Source organism: Magnolia sinica, chromosome 9, assembly GCF_029962835.1.
Source record: "Magnolia sinica isolate HGM2019 chromosome 9, MsV1, whole genome shotgun sequence".
NCBI lineage: Eukaryota > Viridiplantae > Streptophyta > Magnoliopsida > Magnoliales > Magnoliaceae > Magnolia > Magnolia sinica.
The window spans coordinates 40,139,560-40,160,617 of NC_080581.1; the positions used below are offsets into that span (position 1 = coordinate 40,139,560).

At 38.9% G+C, this 21,058-nt stretch overlaps 1 protein-coding gene across 2 annotated transcripts; it reads left to right on the plus strand.

Moving 5' to 3' along the window:
* Positions 1-893: 893 nt before the first annotated feature.
* On the plus strand, positions 894-20,974 carry LOC131255387 (putative clathrin assembly protein At5g35200). Of its 2 annotated transcripts, XM_058256087.1 has the most exons (17): positions 955-1,011; positions 1,620-1,751; positions 1,993-2,112; positions 2,195-2,264; positions 6,032-6,129; positions 7,362-7,503; positions 7,586-7,686; positions 12,313-12,396; positions 12,577-12,627; positions 12,761-12,826; positions 12,906-12,971; positions 13,090-13,170; positions 13,312-13,389; positions 17,579-17,728; positions 17,836-17,911; positions 17,997-18,118; positions 20,255-20,974. In XM_058256087.1, the coding sequence occupies exons 3-17, from the start codon at positions 2,014-2,016 to the stop codon at positions 20,621-20,623; spliced, it is 1,653 nt and encodes a 550-aa protein (XP_058112070.1). In that variant the 5' UTR covers positions 955-1,011; positions 1,620-1,751; positions 1,993-2,013; the 3' UTR covers positions 20,624-20,974. The 2 variants fall into 2 exon arrangements, with proteins under 2 accessions (XP_058112069.1, XP_058112070.1); XM_058256086.1 differs by lacking the exon at positions 1,620-1,751 and having other exon boundaries at positions 894-1,011.
* Positions 20,975-21,058: the final 84 nt, after the last annotated feature.

Genomic DNA, 21,058 nt, shown 5'->3' on the forward strand with positions numbered 1-21,058 from the left:
TTTTGCTTGGATAATGCTCCGAAATGATCTCGAAATATGGATGAACGTTGTGGATACGATAAATACGTAACTGTAGGGCCCAGTTAACTTTGATATTTTTTGAACCGTTCGTACAACTCGGAGTTCGAGGAGTGTCAGCGGTGGTCTTCGAGCACCACCTATCCGCTCGAAGGATCGAGCAGGGGGCATTTTCGACCTTTGGCAAGTCATCCGTACAGCTGGGGCGTATTCTCGCCAGGGAAAATAAGATGGGCTTGGTCTCGTAAATAGAGCCATAAATGGGTCGTACAGTCGCAAATTTCCCGTTTCCAAACGATGGGGCTTACAGAGTTTTACCACGTGTACAACACTGTGCGGTGTTCTACACTATCCAGTCTGAGTCCAGCTGTGAGAACTAAGTACGATCATTTCTCTTAAAATAAAATCGATGAGTTCATATGGTGTTCCCCACCTGAGAACTTTATAGAGATGATTTTTGTATGTTCTCATCGTCCATAAAAGGCATACTTAATTGATAGTTTTGATGAAATATACACAGCATGGTGGCTCACACTTAAGCTTACGGTCAGCATTCCATCCTCATTATTCCATGTGGTGTGGATCATATGAGTTATGGATCTAATTGAAATTTTCTATAGGACCAAAATAGAGTTATAAAAAGGGAATGGACGGAGTTGATTTTAATTTACAAGATTTTACATCCCACATATTTGGGTGGTAGAGAATTCGAGTCCACCTACCACTACAAGCTGTCGGTGGGAAAAACAGAAGAAGAAGAAGCCTGGTCGATGTACACCGGATGGAAATCCAACCCGACAAAAGAAAAACAAAGGACCTTTGGTTGGGCATTTGACTCTGGTTAAGTTAAGACGGGACTGTGCAAAAGAGAGAATTTTCTACCCAACCATCATCTAAGGAGGTCGAGGGTAGAAGAGAGAGAAGAGAAGAGAAGGACATCGGTTCTCTATTCCTCCTCCTCTTCTCAAATTCCCTATTTTATACATAGCTGAGGTTAGCTTCCTTCACTTGTAAATTCTTCTCGATTCTCACTTTTACGTATATTTCATTACCTTTTCATTCTCATCTTTTAGGTAGGATTGTGCTACCTATTCTCTATTTATTCTCTCAATTCAATCTTTCTCCGTCTCTCTCTCTCTCTCTCTCTCTCTCTCTCCATTATCCGTGTTTGTTAGATCCGATCAATGTTTCTGGTTTTATTACATTGAAAGTGGTTTAATTTGTGAATTATGATCCAGTGTTCTGTTCATATCGGATACTGATTTCTTCTTTTCCCTGTCTCTATCTCTCTCATTTTTTGCTTGCATGATTTGGGGGCTGCTTAGAACGCTTTCGACTAATTCTTGATTTTTATATCAGGTGAAATTTACACCACCATTTTTAAAATCGCTTGTTACCTTTTAGAAAGAAAAGAAATTTTCTTCTCGGCTTTTAGTTTCTTTCAGTTTGATTTGATTCTTGTTATTATTATTATTATTTGGATCAGCTATTAGAAAGTTTTTTTCCCCTCTTATTGCATGTGTAATTTAGATTAGATAAGTGTGATCGGATCACCATATACATCTGCTTGTATTTCAACGAGATCTGGACTGTTCATTCAGCAGGTCCTGCTGTAAATTTGCATAGCCAAAAGATTGCACTGACCAGACAGGTCTAATTGTTTACAAATAGACTGAAAGGAAAATTTTATCAACAGTTCATGATTTAGTGGAGAGGGGTTCATTGATCACAAGGTTAGGATAGTCTCATAAAGGCTTTTTTTTTTTTCTGTGTTATGTGGCCCAATTCGTGTTGGTGGAACGTGTAAGGGATTGATGGTATGGGATAGGGTATGGGTGCCTAGGTAGCTGCCTGTAATTTTCCCTTTAAGTAATTGAATTCACAAACATTGTGGTTAAGCTTTTATTTGGTTTCTGTATTAATTATAATTTTTGGGCTGATGGAGCTCACATCTTAGATTCTGCATCTTTGTAGAATTTCTGAGTTGAGAAGAGAATGTCTGGAGGTGGCACGCAGCAGAGCTTGCGGAAAGCTCTTGGAGCCATCAAGGACTCCACGAAAGTTGGATTGGCGAAAGTAAACAGTGATTACAAGGTGAGAAGTTCAATCTCCAAAATGACTCATGTTGTTCATAAACTTAGAATGTTTTTGGGCTTTCTGGGCATTGGAATTTCAGGAATTGGATGTTGCAATTGTCAAGGCCACAAACCATGTTGAGTGCCCTGCGAAAGAAAAACACATACGGGGTGAGTTAGTCTCTCCATATCCCTACCAACAGACTGTAACAATTCCATTTAGAGATTTGGTTTCCGTTCTAGCATGTCAACATTTTGTTTGGGAATGCTTTCTCAGGATTGTCTTATTTAATTGTGGGATTAGTTCTCTCATGTTTGCCTTTTGTAGCTGTTGAAAATGAAAACCCTGAAGCCTGGATAATTCATTTGTTGTTGTTTTTACTTGTCATGTCATTCATGGAAGTTTTTTTTTTTTTTTAGTTGGATTAGTTCCACCTTATCCATAGCAGTTGAAAAATTCACAGGAGTCTTCATTCTCTTTTATTTTTTGGTAGTCTATGTATGATTATTGAGTGGTATTGTAGCAGGTTTTCTATGTGCTTCCTTTTCATTCTCCTGGCTCATGGTTTCCTCTATCACGCATTTTGTCTTGCTGATCTTCAGATCATGACATGTCAAAATCTGGAGGCTGCTCCATTTATTTTGTTCATTTTTTTGCACTGTATTTCCATTTACCAGATCTTCATATTTCGATTTTCTTGATGTGGCTTCAGGGGTACAAATAATGGTGATCTCAAAGTAAAGTGGCATCTCACATAAGGATTTCATTGTACTTTGCATCTGTTCATGAGAACAATCAAGCTACAATTGAGATTTGAGAGAACTTTCTTATAGCTTTTATTGCCAATTTTATCAATTTTTTTTCTTTCTCTTTTTAGCTATCAATTTTGCTTAACAGTTGTTTTTAAAAATAATAATAATATTTTGTTCAATTCATTCTCCATTAAGTTTCCTCTTGTTGTCTTATTATTATTATTATTATTATTATTATTATTATTATTATTTAATGCTCATTTCATAGTGCAAACTCTAATTATTTTAGGGAATTCTCATGTTGCTGAATGCTGAATTCAAAGGCAATGCCACATGCTCAAAGTCATGCTGAGTTTAACATGCTCAGAATTGTCCTGGGTGTTGTGTCGTGTTTATGTCTTATATGGGTAATTCAATTTATGACTTTGTAGGCATGCAGCTATGCACATAGCCGAAACGAGCCCTGAGCTCCCATTGTGCCCACCCAACTCTTCCCAGCTGAGTTTGCAACAGAAAAAAACATCTGTGCCATTGCTGTAGACCGTAACAGTCTCAGAAGCAGAATCACCCTTTGTGCCTTTCACGAAGATATCTGGACCATTTCTCCATCAGATCAACCTTGCATGCCTACGCAAATGCCAAGGTGGCCCCGTGCTGCAGGCACAGACTGACTGACAACAAGCTTACCTCTCAAGCTTCAAAAGGACAAGCGCCATCTGTACATATCTTCTCAGCTAGCCGCACATAGGCACAAGTGCCTGTATAGACCCTTGGTTTCCAAGATTCATGGAACCAAAGCTTTCTCTCGTTCAATCAGGAAGCAGCACATCGACATAACCATTTAACAAGCTTTTTGGTGGGAAATTAATGCATATGAATACCCCTTATAGCTCTTATTTGGGGTACTCATTGGCAGACACTATTGTGAAGCATTTTGGGATGTTAGGCCTTCGAGTTCGACTGATTTTCCCTTCCAGGTGGCTATGGAGGGTTGCTAGCCTTTTCTCCAGAGAGGCCTAGTCTCTAGGAGGCTAGTGCAACCCATGCTAACTCACCTAGGAGAAGCTTTGCACATAGAGACCCTCAATGCCTCTTGTAGAGGTCGGTTCTGGCTTTGTCACAGACACAAATAGTGCCTGTCCAAAACACACACACACACACACACACACACACACACACACACACACACAAATAGTGCTAGGACTTAGGTTCCAACCCACTTGCTGAATTTTCTCATTCGCGCTGGGCACTAAAACCACGTGCAGATGGCGTGACACAACTACCTTGAGTCTGACTCAATTCAACCCTGAAGCCTCAGTTTTATGTAGCCATCAACCCCTGACATTTAGCAAGCTAGTGCCAAGTGCCAGGTCCTCTGCGCCAGATGCTAGAAGACCTTGCTCTAATAGCAGGTGCTAGCCCGTTTGGTCCACCATGCTCTAAAGCATAGGGCACCATGTGCTACCAAGAATCATGACTCACTTTAGCCTTGGATTCTCTGCACTATGAGTTTAAAAACCTAGCCTTTGGCTTGAAACCGAATGGATGTGGTCTCACACTTTTCCCAAGGTTCTCTTAGGTCAGTGACACTAGATGATACACCTGTTTTATCTAGCACGTGGGACCATAGCATTGTTGGAACACAAAAGTCCCAACCGAGATAGCGTTGTGAGAAACTGCCTGACGGGGTATGCACTATGCAAGCATTGCATACACTATGGCTATCTTGACACCAACTGACGCTATACAGGGTATTATACGCTTCACAGATACGTTGGCTATTTGACGCTTCATTGATGCAATGGATACATAACATGCTAGCCACACTAGTACATTGACACCCGACAACTACATGAACACCTGATGATAAATAGCCACCAAGAATCTTGATGCTATCGGCTACAAAGATGATTAGCTATTACAATATCGGCTTGAAACTTATGCAGATGCTCCAACATGAGCATTGAACTTTCATCTTGCATGCATATATGTTTGTATTTCATATACATTAGCTTGCTTGTACTTGGATTTTTCTTTTTAATCAGGGGTTTTCTCCAAGTGTTGTAATTAAAGGCTCATGGCATGTCACTGCTTGGAATGTACTTTTCCCTAGATCAATGAAATCCTTCCGGAAAGGCATTTTTGGATCTAAACAAATAAACAAAACTAAATGAGTAAAAGATATTTGTTTGGAACCAACTTTATGTTTTCTTCCATGCAGACTATGGTTCTAAATATCGGTATCGGGGGGGGGGGGGGGGCGCATTGGCCCAGCCAAAAAACGATATGATATGGGCATCGCATATCGTTATCGGTCCGTATCGGACAACATCGTCCCTTATCGGTTGAAATTTGCCAAAAAATTAAGGAAAATATCAGGAAAAAAAAGAAGAGAAAAATAAGATATTCAAGAATCAATTTTATTATTTATTTATTCAGTTATTTTTATTTTTACATTTTGGACATGCATATGATGGTGTATTAGACCATTCTTTGATGAGAATGTTGTCTTTCGGTTTGACTTGTTGAAGGTCAACTAAGTGGGCCTAATTGAACACAAATCAAGCATGATTTGGTGAACTAGGGCTCATTACATTGAAACATTACAAAAAGAAGATGAAAATATTAAAAAGAAAGCGGAGGTTTGCCATTCTTTCCGATTTTTCCCATAATGGTCCACTTTGCTTCGATTTGTGGAATACCATTCAAATCATTTGTTTTGATCCCAAAATAGGTCTAGATTTAGCCTAAAATAAGTTTTTAAGCTTCTTCCATTGTTTAAATGAAAAAAAGAAAGAAAAGGAGACGAATGAAATTTTGATTTTTTTCCCCTTTCTCCAAAATTGGGCTTTTACGAGCATATCAGTCTATCGGTCAGTTTTTTCATATTTGGTCGATACGGTCCTGTATCTTGTATCGTCTCGTGCTGATGCAAATATGAACACCACCAAAGGCTTGTTCATGCTCACGTTAAACAACAAAATATGTTATTCTTTCTTTTTTCTTTTCCAGCATATTTACTTAACATGTTGTTGCTTCTTGCTATTTACAGCTCTTTTGTTTTTAAAGATTTCCTTGGAATTTGTGTTTGGTTCTCATTTCCTCTTTCCAATAGTTCACATGATATCCTATGTTGGAACTGTTATATAAAAATCTCATACAATTCCCTATGGTACCCTCTGCAGCTATTTTTGCTGCTATTTCAGCAACAAGACCACGGGCTGATGTGGCATACTGCATCCATGCTCTTGCTAGACGCCTTGCCAGGACTCATAATTGGGCGGTATGTGCTCATGCCTCTTCTCTATTCTGCCTCGAATCAGGTCATTTGTCCACCCCATCTGCTAATGACCTCAATCTAAGCCCAACCCAGCCTATCAGCCCAGGAATTGAGCCATCAGCTTCAATCCAGGCTTGGTCTACCATCCAATAACTCAGCTCACAACCACCATGTTAACATAAGTTGGGTTGGGTAAGGCTTACTTGTTGGGCCTTTTGGCCCAAGTCCAACCCATTTATTTATAATTACTTAACTCAGGTCTGGGTTCAATCCTTAGGCCTCAAGGTCACAGCCGTAATTGAGCCTCAAGGTTCAGGTCCAATCCATGGTCTGTAGCTTGGACCAAGGACTGGGCCTGCCCAGCCTATTGCCACCTTACCTCCAGATCGTGCATAATTGAGGAACCCACATATGGTGGAGCTGCATTTGGAAGTGACTTCTTACTTGAAAGTTCCAAGCTCCATCCTTTAGAAAATGTATTCTGATCAAGTAGTGGAAGTGATTGAGTGATGACAACCAGGAGGTGGGCTTGGAAGCAGCCATCCTTTGAAGAAAGCGTAATAGCTCACTGGTCTAGCTCCATGGCACCGAAAATGTATCAGGGCTCCATGTGTTGGAGGCTTGCAGTGTTTACTTATTAAGATTTGTTGGTGTTCTAAACTGAGTTGATATATCGAGTCGCTGTCCTGACATCATTTGACTGCTATTCTATTCATACCAGCATTTGGCAATCGTCCCTAAATTAAACATGTATATGGGGACTCCTCAAAGCTATCATTCTTGTATCAGTCTCACATCTGCTTCCCATTTCTGGTAACTTTGGTGGTTTATGTTGCGGCATATTCTTGCTGGTATTCATGTGACATGATCCATTTATGGCTTTGTTTATTAGCTCTTCCAGCTTGCAATATATCACATCATTGTTATTGCAAGATGCTTGTCTACTTATGTGTAAATGTAGATTGCAATGAGATGCTTGCATGTCTGAACTTTTACCATTGGGATAGGCTAGCAAATCCTTTTGATCCTGTTATCCAGATTGAGGACAGTTATTCTTTCCTACAGACATTAATTCTTAGAATAAATTAGTTGTATGTATTGACCTTGAAAAAGAATTGTCTGATTTAGTATTCACTGAATTATTGAGTACGGCGGTTATGCTCCAAAAGCTTGTTCATGCTCACGTTTTCGTTTGTTTCTTGGGATTTGGCTGACTCATATTGCTTTTCGTTTAGGTTGCATTGAAAACATTAATTGTTATACATCGTGCTTTGAGGGAAGTCGACCCCACTTTTCGTGAAGAACTCATTAACTATGGAAGGAGCAGAAGCCATATGCTCAACCTGGCCCATTTTAAGGATGATTCCAGCCCAAATGGTACTCACCAATCTGAAACTTCACTCGTTCTCAAATGCATGAAATAGCTGTTCATAACATTGGATATTTATCTGTTATTCAGCATGGGATTATTCTGCATGGGTCCGCACATATGCACTATTCTTAGAGGAGCGGCTTGAATGTTTTCGCGTTCTTAAGTATGATGTTGAGACAGATCGCCCTGTAAGCATTTCGTCCCAAGACTTTCTGAATGGTCTTTTATGTGTGCCTCTGAGGCTTCCTTCTGGCAAAATTTCAACTATTGTGTTCTGCTCCATCTAGCATCTCTTAACTACGAAAGGGCTAAGTTGTCTATGTATACAAGCTGAAATGGTTTCTTTGTTTTTCATTTCAGTGGAGATCCAGCATGTTTCATGAGTTTCTTTGTTTTTAATTTCAGTGGACATGCATAATGTTTTTTTTTTTTTTTTTTATAACGAAAACATGTTTCAGGAGTTTCTTTGGTTTTAGTTCCTTTCTAGAAGAATAATGTTTGGAGCATGTATCATTAATAAACCAATAGAAGTACACATGTTACTAAAAAAATTTATGGTTCTATGCCAGGCAAGGTGTTCCGTAGCGGTAACGGTGGCCGTAACGGCCACCACCGTTACCTTTACGATACGGGGCATAATGGCTGTTACGACTCTCTTATTTATTTATTGAAAAAACTCCCGAGAAACTTATATTGGCCTTGTAATGTTGATTAAAAAGTATGAAAAACTTGTATATGTCCTGTAATAGACCATTACGGGGCTATTATGGACGTAAGGTGCCATTAACGGCAATTACAGGTCATTTTTTTCCATAACGGCTATTATGGCCGTTACGACCCTGTAACGTGTAAAGGTTGCCACAGTTACCTTTACATAATGGCATTTACGGCCCCGTAACGGCCTTTACAGCACACCATGATGCCAAGGGGCATCACAGTTTTGTTTGATGAGTTCTCGATAACTGTGATGTTCCTTAGTTATAGTACTGAATGTTATCATTTATATCCTCTTACGGCTGATGATCTATTATTGGTTTTAAAGGTACATTTGGATGCCTGAAGTTGATTACTATGATCATCGTTCTATGAACTTCCCACTCTTTTATACATAAGTTGAGCATTGCTTATCGAATTCTGGCTTCCAGATTGTTCGGTCAGCAACTGGGCTAATAGATAGACTGCTGAAGCTCATAACCATCTTGATGTCATCATTTAGATTGTTCCTAATCAAGGAAATATCCCAATTGCAAGTTTGAAGAAGAGCATCTTTAGGCAGGAGGTCCTTTTGAATAAGGGCCGCATCATTATAGCTTTCAATTAGAGGTGACTCACCCCACCAAGGATCATACAAAAAACTTATATTCCCCTAGCAAATTTGAGAAGAAATATTTGTATACAACGTTGAGTCGACGAATAGATTTCCAAGTAAGGGAACTAAAAGATTGAGTAGGAATGGAATAAAACTGACAGTTTTTAAAATATTTTGATCTCATGAACTTCGCCCATAAGCCATTAGAGATAATAAATTTGGTGCAACCCAACCCAGTTATGAAGTCAACGAGATCTCAATACCCAAATTGCAAAAGAAATTTAAAAAGTGTACCCACAAGAATAATGAAGTAGAGAGGGAGAGAACTTTATTGATATCAACCTTCTTCCTTAACAAAAACTTTAAGAAAACTCACACTTAGAAAAATATTTGAATCATTAACTCCCACACCACTATTCCCTTTTATAAATCCTAAATGAATTTTTAATTGAAATCCTCCGAACTATGAGATTGATTGCAAATCAATCATAATTTATTTCAAACTAATTTAATTCTTCCTTAATATAGTAAAAGCCTATTAATAAAAAGAAATTATGGAAAGCAATTAAATCTCTAAAACTAACCCATTTCTTCAATCTTATCAATCACATGTTCAGATCAACCCCTCATATCTCCCAAAAATAGTAAATTACAATCCTTGATTTAGGGCCCCCAATCTGTAAATAATTATACGAAAAATCAGCACATGTTGGGCCTATAGGCTACGGTGGGCTATGGATATGGGAAGCAATTAAATCTCTAAAACTAACCCATTTCTTCAATCTTTTCAATCACATGTTCAAATCAACCCCTCATATCTCCCAAAAATAGTAAATTACAATCCTTGATTTAGGCCCCCCAATCTGTAAATAATTAGCCCAAAAATCAGCACACGTTGGGCCTATAGGCTACGGTGGGCTATGGGCTTACATCTTGTTGGGCCATATAGTGGGCCCAAATGGACCAAATGGACTGTGGGCCTGCATCAATTCTCCCTGGCTTCGAAAGAACTCGTGCTTGAGTTGAAAACCAATTTCAACCTTTAGTCTTGTAATACTTCCATGATGAATCGTGTTCTTCTTTGGTGTAAGTTAATGGTGTAACCTCAAGCATCGGCTTGATACAACCTTTGTTAGAGCCCACTGTGGATGTCTTTTTTGCTTGCCCTTTTGTAGGTGCCAACTTGTTTGTTGTAACTTAAAAGTTTTTCGTGAATCTTGAAACATTTACTCCGTTTTTCATGCCACAATCATCTTTTGCAAAGATGTTTCAATTTGAGTATTGAGACCCACTTGCATGTTTATCAATGCGACTGTCGCAATCATTGGATCCATCAATTGATCCATTAGTGAATTGAAGTGTAGGTCCAACATTAATGCATCGATTATCTCATATGTTATCTTTTCCTTTTGACTTTGTGTATCTCTTTATCATTTTCGGAATTTCTATTTCAATTCTGGGCTCTCTGTCATGTTCCAGCCAGTGTTTTAAATAGCGAATAGCGTGTAGCATAGCATTCACCCCTTTGAAGCATGAGGGGTAAGCTACATAGCATGTAGCGTAAGCTACACACAACTTCTGGATTTTTAATCAAGGTGCCTGGTTGCGCCAATGTCATGATATTCTATACCAGATTCTACTGATTAATAATGAAATTTAACAAAATTTCATGATATTAGGTGCAATAAAATGCAACCTAAAGTAATAAGAAAGGGAAAAGATTAAGTACGAAGGTAGAGAAAGAGCAATGAAATTATGAAACTGATTTAATATTGTTATTTAGATTGTTTTTCTGAAAGCATTAAAAAGGTTAACTAATTTTTATTGGAAATGGAAAAATGTAACAAATCATTGAAAACATCATATGACCTACATAGCATGTAGTGTAGGTTACATGCGACTTAAGCTATTTTCATGAGCTACGTAGCGTTAAGGCTTTGCTACGCTACGTAGTGTAAGCTACACGCTACATAGCGTAGCTATTTAAAACACTGGTTCCAGCAATTGAAGGATTCGATCATTGGTGTCTTCATAAGCCAGGGTTGCCCGTTGTTGGTTAAGACTTTGGTGGGGACCTTCCCCTATGTGTCTGCATGTTCCAAATTCGGTTTCCTGATTCCCTTCACGCCGGAGCTCCTCCACTTCATTAGTGTGATTGCCTACCGCAGATGTGAATTGATCTAATTGCTTTGTATGTGGATCAATTGGATTAATTTCACATACTCTTCTTGTGTCACCTCCTTTGAAGCCATTAGGCGATAATGTAGAGTCAGCAGTTATCAAACGATCACCCACTTTGATACCAAAATGGTGCAATCTGATTATCGAGTCAATGAAATCTCGATACGCAAATTGCAAAAGAAATTAAAAAAGTAAACCCACAAGAACAATAGAGTAGTGATGGAGAGAACTTTATTGATATCAACCTTCTCCTTTACAAGAACTTAAAGAAAACTCACACTCAGAAAAATATTCGAATCATTAAGTCTTACACCACCACTCCTTTTATAGATTCTAAATGAATCTTTAATTGAAATCCTCCCAACTATGAGATTGATCTTAAATCAATGACAATTTATTTCAAACCAATGTAATCTTCCTTAATATGGTAAAAGCCTAATAATAAAAAGCAAACATGGAAAGTTATTATATTTCTAAAACTAGCTCATATGTTCAATCATATCAATCACATCTTCAATTCAGCCTCTCATATCTCCCAAAAAAAGTAAATTACAATCCTTGGTTTAGGCCCCCAAATCCATAAATAATTAGCCCAAAAATCAACACATGTTGAGCCTATGGTGTGGGCTATGGGCCTACATCTTGTTGGGCCATATAGTGGGTTTAGATGGGCTTTGGGCCTGCATCAAAATTCCACCTCAGTTTCAGTAGCGCACATATCTGTGAGTTTTCTTCTTCTCCTTTTTTTTTTTTTTGGGTTAGCTTGTTAGTACACACCCATGTCAGTACACACACTCCATGTTAGCCACCCCCGGATTGATACCAAGACCTCAAGTGTTGAAACGAGGTATCTCCACTCAGTCTGCCAGTGAGTTTTCTCACCCCTAATTCCCCTTCAACCATTGGCCTACATATCCGATCCCATGAGAGACAGTGGTGCTTCTATACAAATTCCGAAACTCCCCAGGAAAAAAAAAAAATAGTGAACATGCCCTCCAATCTAGGCACTCCTACTAATTTTATTAAATATACTAATTGTTTTCTCCATGCTTCTAGGCACTTCCACCTTTTTGAAATTTCTGCTGCCCTTGCTCTTGCACCCTCTTCATGCAATTCTACCAATTGTTTGTAATTTGATTCTGTTGAAAACTTGCATTGACTTGATTCCTCGCATTGTGGATCAGTTCATTGACTTTATTTAAGCATGAACCTATTTTCTTAAGGATTTCTTTAGTGGTGGATTAGTTGAACCTCTAATTCAGTGATCTGACTCAAAGTATGGCAGCAAGGATCACATTTTCCTAAACGTGGCTTGTCTTTACAGAGAACCAGGGATCTGGAGACTGCTGAGCTGCTTGAGCACTTGCCAGCTTTGCAACAGCTCCTTTTTCGCCTGCTTGCTTGCCAGGTAAAAAGACCATGAGTCACTTGGCAGAGTTGCTTGGGCTTTTACATCCATGTTTAAATGCTGCTCGTTTTTTCTTTGCAAATACATCTTGGTATTTTCACATGGGTACCTAAACCTGAAAGGAGATTAGCATCAATTAATACATTCTATGTGAGTGTTTATGTTGCTACTTGTATGCAGCCACAAGGAGCAGCTGTCTATAATTTTGTGATCCAATTAGCACTTTCGATGGTGAGTTTGCCAATGGGTGATCTATTCTGCATGATGATTTTAGTTCAAGATCTATTCTGCATGATAATTTTAGTTGAAGTGTCTCATTGCTGTCATACTTATTCCTAGTTTATGTGATTCTCTTTTCGGACAGGTTGCTGGGGAAAGCATTAAGATTTATAATGCTATAAGTGATGGTACTATTAATTTGGTTGACAAGGTAAGGTTATTGTTGCTTGCTCTTCGAGCTAAAATTTTTGCTGCTGTTGAAGGCACATGATTATCTAGTTCTATGGCAGTTCTTTGAGATGCAACGGCATCACGCTATCAAAGCCCTTGAAATATACCGGAAAGCAGGGCAGCAGGTACTTACTCTCCATATCCAATCTATCCTTATGTCCTTGATCATTCACTACATGCTGATTTAAGTTGGGAGGAATTTTTTGCCTGTTCGGCATGTCTTAAGCTACTTCCGTGCTGCAGGCTGAAAGGTTGTCTGAGTTTTATGAAATATGTAAAAGCCTTGATCTTGGGCGTGGAGAAAAGTTCATCAAGATTGAGCAGGTTTCAATTTTATAGTGATGCCTCTTATAATAGCTATTTCTTTCTTTTTATTCTGAAACACTTCTTACTAAGACTTTGACGGTCATCAGCTTATCTCTGATCAATGCAAGGCATTGGGCCATTTACTTGTTAATAATGCAGCCTCCAGCATCATTTCTCACAGCCATGGAGGAGTATGTGAAGGATGCTCCAAGAGCTTCATCAGTTCGCAAGGATCAGGTATGAAAGTACTCTTGGTTTAACCATCAGACATGTCCATTCATGATGTAGCCAGTCATCTACACTGCTGGCATTAGTAAATAACCTGCAGATCGGTATGGATTCCTGCATTTGGTAGTGACCTAGCAGCAATTTGGCAGGTGGTTATGATTATTGATTTGGTAAAAGTTTTTACTATGTGGTAAATGCAAACTCCACAGAATAGCAGCAAAAACAACTTATATTCCAATTCTGAAAAACGTGGTAGAAACAGGAAAAATGTACCAGTGCAGGCGTGTAAATGGAGAGGGTGGACTGTGGATACGAGGTTGATGAAAATAGCTTTTGGCTTCAACTATATTAGAGCTTCCACTTAAGCCTGTGACATTCTTGTAGTACAAGTAAAAGACTCCAGGCGCACTTGCCCCTGTAGTACTCAAAATGCCTAGGCGCAGGCCTGGAGATTCCAGGTGCAATTTTTTAATTCTATATTAAATATTTTTTTGAAAGATGATTAAATATTAATATTGTATTTTTTACAGATATAATTTGATTATTTTTAATAATCAAAGCAATACCATTCAATTCATCTTAGCTCAAAACCCCACATTCCCAATTTTCCCCAAACTCCCCAATTCTAAATCCTTACTTCCCAATTTCATCAAATCCTAACCCTAAATTTCTCATTTTCCCAAATCCCTCAAATTAACCAATCCAAAACCACAATTTTACCAAAATCCCTAAAATTTCCAAGCCCTACAATCCAAAATTTCAAAATCTCCAATTCCTCTAACCTAACTTTTCCATTCACTCAAAATTGCCAATTCACCTTAAAATTTCGTGTATGACACCAAGAAGTCTAATATGATGACCTTAACACACTATTAGAAGAAAGAAATCAAGAAGAAAAGGAATGAGAAAAAGGTGTTGAAATTTGGGGGAAGAATACCTCAAGATATAATATCAAAGGAATGAGAAAAGCTGTTGAAATAGGGCTTAGAAGCTCTTTCTTATCTATTTGCAGCCTTACTGGCTGGTAAAAAAAAATACACCACCATAGATAGGGAGGTTATGGGCACTTCATGTAAAAAGCCACAGGTACCGCGTGCGTGCCTTATCTGCAGCTGAGTTGCCAAATCCACTCCCACTTCTAACTCCCACTTCTTAGGCCTTTAAACTTGCAAACATTCTGAAACAGAGCTTCCACTCGAGTCTGCTCCTGCTTCTCTTCTCAGTTAGTGCAAGATCTGCAGCCAGTCATTTCAGCTGCTGCTGTATGTTCTGTGTTTGGTGAGTTAATTTTGATGTTCAATTTGCAGGTTTTGTACAAAGAACCACGCGTCCTCTACATTTCGATGGCTTTGATCCACCCGAAACCTGATTTTACCAGTATACAGGATCAGCGTATTTTCCAATCGTTGTATCCTGATAGTTCAGTAATAAAATCCACAATATACTAGAAAGACTTAAAACCAAAAAGTTAACAAATCACATATGGAAAAGTTGGTCCACAACCAAATTTCTTCCGAATGCAAAAGATGGCGAGATCAGTTCGGGGAGGTCAGAAGATTTCTTGGGAAGAAAAAAGAGGCGCAACCAGTTTAATTTATGGTTGTTTCCCAGCCAGTCTTTTCTACACTGGTTACCCATGTTTACTCTGTTTCTTCATCCCAACCTTAGTTGGATTCAGATTTACCCATTGCTCTGAGGGCAAGCATTTTCTATAGTTAATCCAACTAATAAATTTATTTCCTATGAACATTGTTCTACTTCCTAAAAGACATGTTCTTCAACTTTTAGTCAGTCAGCGCAAGAGACTAACTGAAGTCTTACTCATATTGTATGGAGAAAGACAATGGACGAAGACATTTTGGCATACAAGAATAACACCATGTTGGAAGTGATCATTGCTCAAGGAATGACCAGTGTGGGTGGTATAAGTTGGTCCATGCCCTCAAGTCCAAGCATGACCTTTGGATTCAGAGATACATCACTTGATTAGCAGCTTAGGGGATTTCAAAAGCCTAAGGGTTGGACTTCTTAGTTTTTCGCACTTTGCCTCATTATCAGCTACATGTAGAAAATGCATTTCTATGGGAACCCATATGCCTTAATCACTTGATTCTCACTCAAGGTGGAAGGGAAGGTCTGGACACTTAAGAAATCACATTCGGATTAAAATAATCTCATAGACCCTGGTTTGGTAGCTCTGCTAGAGATTGGATGTCATAGTGTAGTCTTCTTTCTTTATGTTGGAAGAACCTTGTTACCAAGTTCTGCTCCTGCTTTGAACTCGTGCATCGAGCCCCTTCTCCTGTTTCCTAGCTGTTTATAATTCTTAACATTTTAAAACATAAGCTTCCCCCCTCCTGCACATGTTTTGTGCAACTGTGGTCTTTATTAAGAGAAGGGACCACCATTGTTCTAGTCCTTCTATGTTTATGATGTTGCTCTCACAAGGGATGATCGTAATGTGATTGCAGGGTAGGAAGATTATCCAAGCAATTGTTTTGATATTATAGATTTAGAGATACCAACTCCTCAGAATTGAGTTTTCCATCCTAAAGAGAGGATCTCTATTTGCTCCTTGGGATTGAGATTTCTGCTCTAGAAAGAGCATATCCATTTTTCAATGGAAATTTACATACAATTCATCTTCTTAAGGAGATCACAAATCTTCCTCACTTGTCCATTTTTAAATTCATTCTTTCTTATTATTTCTGAGAGCATTCTTGTGCTTCTGCATTGACGATGGTAGAGACAACTGGTGGGGACTTATTTAATCTCCCAGAATATTTATTTTCTTCTTATAGACACCATAATTGTAAAAACTTGGTGATTTGACGTGAAATTTGATCAAGTCAACTCAAGTCAGCATGATTTCAGGCAGTCACCAGGGAAGTTGCTCATGAGTGTGACTTGGTTCTGAATCCACCTAACTCATCGAGATGGCTTGCTACTTTGATCCGACTTGAGCCAAATCATTTGACCAGTTTATTTATTTATTTATTTATTTATTTTTATAATATAAAGTTAAAGAAGCAGTGTTGAAGTCACAACCTTAAGAGTGGAAGCAAACTTCATCATCTCACCATGGGGTGTGCATTTGTCAATTCCAACTATTTTATGTATTTGTGTGTGTGTGCGTGTGTGCGTGTGTGCGTGCGTGTTTAATTTCAAGCAAAGACTTGGTTAATATCTCCATATCATGTTCTTTTGTGGATTAGATATCGTGTTTAATATCAAGCAAAGACTTGGTTAATATCTGACCTTGGTTAATATCTCCATATCATGTTCTTTTGTGGATTAGATATCCATGTCAAGTGGATATACGCATCTGTTTGGTCTTGAATGCTGATGCAGGTGTTTGACACAGCTATTGGATAATATAGATGCATGTTGTGACACAGCTATTGGATAATATAGATGCATGTTGGGCATGCACCAATTTCCTGCGTCATAGCATATAATATAAAGAGGAAAAGGAAATATGTGAAGAAGTGCACATGTATTTTTTATTGGATGAGTTCTGAAGATCTTAACTTTGCTTTAGCTCAACATCTATTATCATAGTTGTTGTCATCGTCTTCCTCATCATCATCATATCATTGTCCTAGCATTTTGGGCTTGGCTTACTAATCTTGTTTCGCCAATCACCTATTGAATGCCATATCCTTGATAAGCGGACAAGCCTTTATGTACCCTGTCAGCATCTTAATCTGAGCTTTAGGTCATCATCTCATCATTTAGGTCCCTACAACTTGAACCTTTTCCATTCTTTGTTTTGCATTCTGAGCAGTCAACTCAACATCATTCTGTTGTTTTGGTGATTCGTAGGCTTCTTGAATGACATCATTCTTAGTTCTATTCTTCCTAGTTGTCCCACACATTCATCTCAACGTCCTAATCTTTGCAAACAGTTGAGACTTTGCTGATGTTTCCTTCCAACTGCCCAACACTCTGCCTTATATAGCCTCACCAGGTTGAATAGTTTTCTTCTAAATTTTCCTTTGAGTTTCGTTGGGCCTCCATATACTTGCTTCATGTGTTTTATAAATACATCTAACGTGTACAGTTCTAGTGCCAATGAATCTTTCTTCCTGTTGATGTTATATGTGTTGCAGTTCAATATGCAGTATCACACAAGTATGCTGCTTAAATCTGGCTATGATTCACTTTCTCAGGTCTATTACTATTCTTATGTAATCAGGTGATCGAAGATAAAAGTGCTGCTCCCAAAGTTGTCTTGGCACTAGAGTATAAGAAAGTTCCAGAAGTGCAGGAGGAACCTAAACCACCCCTATCACCGCCTGAACCGGTTAAAGTGGAAGTTCCTGTATCAGAACCATCTGATCTGTTGGTAAGTTTTCAATCTAGATTTCTGCCTTACATCAGATGGAAATTAGATATTTTGTAGTGGCTAAGGCTTTTGAGGTTATCAATGATTTTTATATTCATGGTTGTCAGGGATTAAATGATTCCAATCCAGTTGCATCTGAACTAGATGAGAAAAATTCTATGGCGCTTGCCATTATTCCAGCTGGTAGGTTGCTCACAGAATATGAATATATTATTGAGAATAAATATATAAACAGTTCCCTACAAATTTTTTTGGTTGGTTATTATAGAGAATTCTTCAAATGGTGTTGCTTCTGCTGGTCCGGATTTAGCAAGTGGGACTACAGGCTGGGAGTTGGCACTTGTGACTGCTCCAAGCTCAAACGATGGTGCTTCGGCCACGAGTAAACTGGTAATATTCGTGTCTCTTTGATCCTGTTGCTTCATCGTCTCTTCTTATTGTGTTTTCCATTATTTTACACAGATTTATGGTTCCATAGTGTCTGGCATTTCAGCTTGAGTGTATTCTCCACTTGCACAATGTACATCATGTACCTACTCTATTCCTACTTGACAATTATATCATTCTATCTTAGGAGGAGCATAGGAAACATCAAAGAATTCAATCGTTTGACTTTGATCTTAGAGTGGCAGTGTATTTCTTTATATATAAAAAAAATGTAACATTTACTGCGTCCAAAATGATGGCCTGTTTTATGGTACAAACATGAGGCAATAAATGAATATTTATTGCAGCGAAGTTGGATTGAAGTTCCCTCAGATATGGGATTCAGTATATGTTAGATCCTCCATCACTGTAGAATTAATTTGTTCTTGATTCTGTTGATGTAGGTTTGCTTGTTGGCAAATTATTAGTAGTGATTTTACTGGTACCCAAACTGCTTAATCTCTTCTATGGGATTTTGTATCCCTTGCCATTGCTTAGGGCTGTCAACGGGGTACCTGCCTGGATCCAATGGGGTACCTGCCTGGATACATGGGTACCCAACGGACCCTGAGGGTCTAATTCTTGGATTCATCTAAAAATTGCATTTGGTCAGGTATCTAATCGTGCATGCGTTTATACCCACTTCTGAAATCTGGGGTCGAAAGCGACTACAAAGAAATTGAGAAGGATGTTGTTCATAGAACTGTAGCTGAGCGTGTGTGCGTCTTATATCCACTTCTGATAGTTTGGGTCAATAGTGATGACAAAGAGGTTGAGAAGGATTTTGCTCATAGAATTATATTTATAGCTGGGTGGATGAAGTGGAGATGTGTCTATGGAGTTTTATGGTCAGTATATGCAAGCTCCCAGAGCTATACATTTAGTTGCAGTCATGAGGATTCTTAGATACTTGAAGTGTGCACCTAGGAAAGGTATCTTGTATAGATCTCATGGCCATCTTGAGGAGCTGGTTATTCAGATGCAGCTTATGTGGGTCAAGACATGATGGGTGGTTGACTACAGGCTACTGTACTTTTCTTGGTGATAATGTGGTTACTTGGAAAAGCAAGAAGTATAATGTTGTTGCGCGAACTGGTGCTGAAACTGTATATAGATCCATAGCGCACAACTTGTGAACTTATCTGGTTGAAATCACTACGGGAAGAATTGGGGTTTGTGGTTCAAATTTCAATGCGTTTACTCTACAACAATCAAGCTGTTATGCATATAGCCAACAATCCAGTGTTCCATGAGTAAGGCATAGAGGTTGACTGCTACTTCATTCGGGATAAGATCTCTCTGAATGAAATTATCACTCCGTACATTTCCTCCCATGATTAGATTGATTGTTCACCAAAACACTTGGGGAAGTCTCAGTTTGAAAGGCTTATATCTAATCTGGCAATGCATGATATCTATGCTCCAGCTTGAGTGATAAATGTAAATTGTTGAGCGTGTGGACCGTGGGCTTTTGGGCTTCAGTATGTATATTTGGGTAGAGTTTTAGGCCCATGGTTCTCTCTCTCTAAGTCACTTTAAGAGGGACAGTATTGTAATTTCAGCAAATAAGTGAAACCCTAATAAAATAATAGATTGGAGGACGTGTGGAGGCTATTCTCTCTCTAGCTATTCCACTCCTCTCCACTCCTCTCTTCCTTATTTTCTCCTTTATTTACTCCTTTTACGAATCTACATAAAGAATGTTTCCATGGCATGGTTCCATTGATGCTGCATACATGGGAGGAAGAGAAAATGCACGCCTTAGGAACTGCAAAATAGCACTTTGATCACACCTCTGTTATTCTTTATGACCCTAGTAGTTTCTATATGCTATTGGCTTTCTTTTAACATGAGTTTTTGTTATCTTCGCATTATTATCTCCGTCTCTCTTTTGTGAGCCATAGTTGTGGAATCTTTCTGAATTCCCACTTCCCACAGACGAGATGAGACATGATGACCTTTAAAGGGGAGTTGTTCAAATACTTGCTGCTTTTTTTTTTTTTTTGAAAGAGTACATCCAGTGCAGCAGATGATGTGAGTTACTCTGCTCTTTGGACCTTCAGCTGTCATTCATGATGCTTTCTAATCTTCTTCTTGCAGGCTGGTGGGCTGGACAAGCTTACATTGGATAGCTTATACGACGATGCCATGAGACGGACAAACCAGAATGCAAGCTATAATCCATGGGAGGCAATGCCAATTGGCGGTCCTTTGGTTCAGCAAGTGCCACATGACCCGTTCTATGCCTCTAATGCAGTGGCGGTACCTCCCTCTGTGCAGATGGCTGCAATGGCAAGCCAACAGCAGGCTTTCATGTTGCAGCAGCAGCAGATGATGATGGTGGGTCAACAACCACAACAGCCGGCTGTTAATCCATTTGGCAATCCGCATGGAGCGGCTATACACCCGTATGGCTCTGGCATGCCACCACCTCTTCAGATGTACAACCCGTACACAGGCCTTATTTAGGTGATGGAAGGAGAGCCAATTGATTATGGAGAACTGTTTGAAGCCATCACTACTGATGTCAGGAGGTTCGATACGGAGGAATGTACCATATATATCATGTATGTTCAGTGAGAGGAAGTCTGCATGATTGATTTTTTTGGACACATGGATGAGTTCCAAATAATGTTTGTTCCAAGATTTATGTGAAGGTTATGGAATATACAGAGTCTGTTATGCCCCTAGACTAGTGGTTAGTGGAAAATTCAGGTTGCACCCATTTGTTTGTAACAGACCTTTTGAATTACCGTCTATCACATCTGGTGATATATATTGCACTCTTTGGTATTCATGTACAATGGATTGTTCTCTCTCTCTCTCTCTCTCTCTCTCTCTCTCTCTCTCATTTACTAGGATGGTGGTTCAATAGAGGTGTGGGAATGCTGCTTGTAGATGAAA

What these genes read in the sequence shown, in the direction of transcription:
- LOC131255387 (XM_058256086.1), top strand. Translation starts at nt 2,014, where the DNA reads ATGTCTGGAGGTGGCACGCAGCAGAGCTTGCGGAAAGCTCTTGGAGCC. An exon ending in ATGTTGAGACAGATCGCCCT is followed by an intron (nt 7,687 to 12,312) that starts GTAAGCATTTCG and finishes TTGTCTTTACAG; the next exon opens with AGAACCAGGGATCTGGAGAC. An exon ending in CTTCGGCCACGAGTAAACTG is followed by an intron (nt 18,119 to 20,254) that starts GTAATATTCGTG and finishes TTCTTCTTGCAG; the next exon opens with GCTGGTGGGCTGGACAAGCT.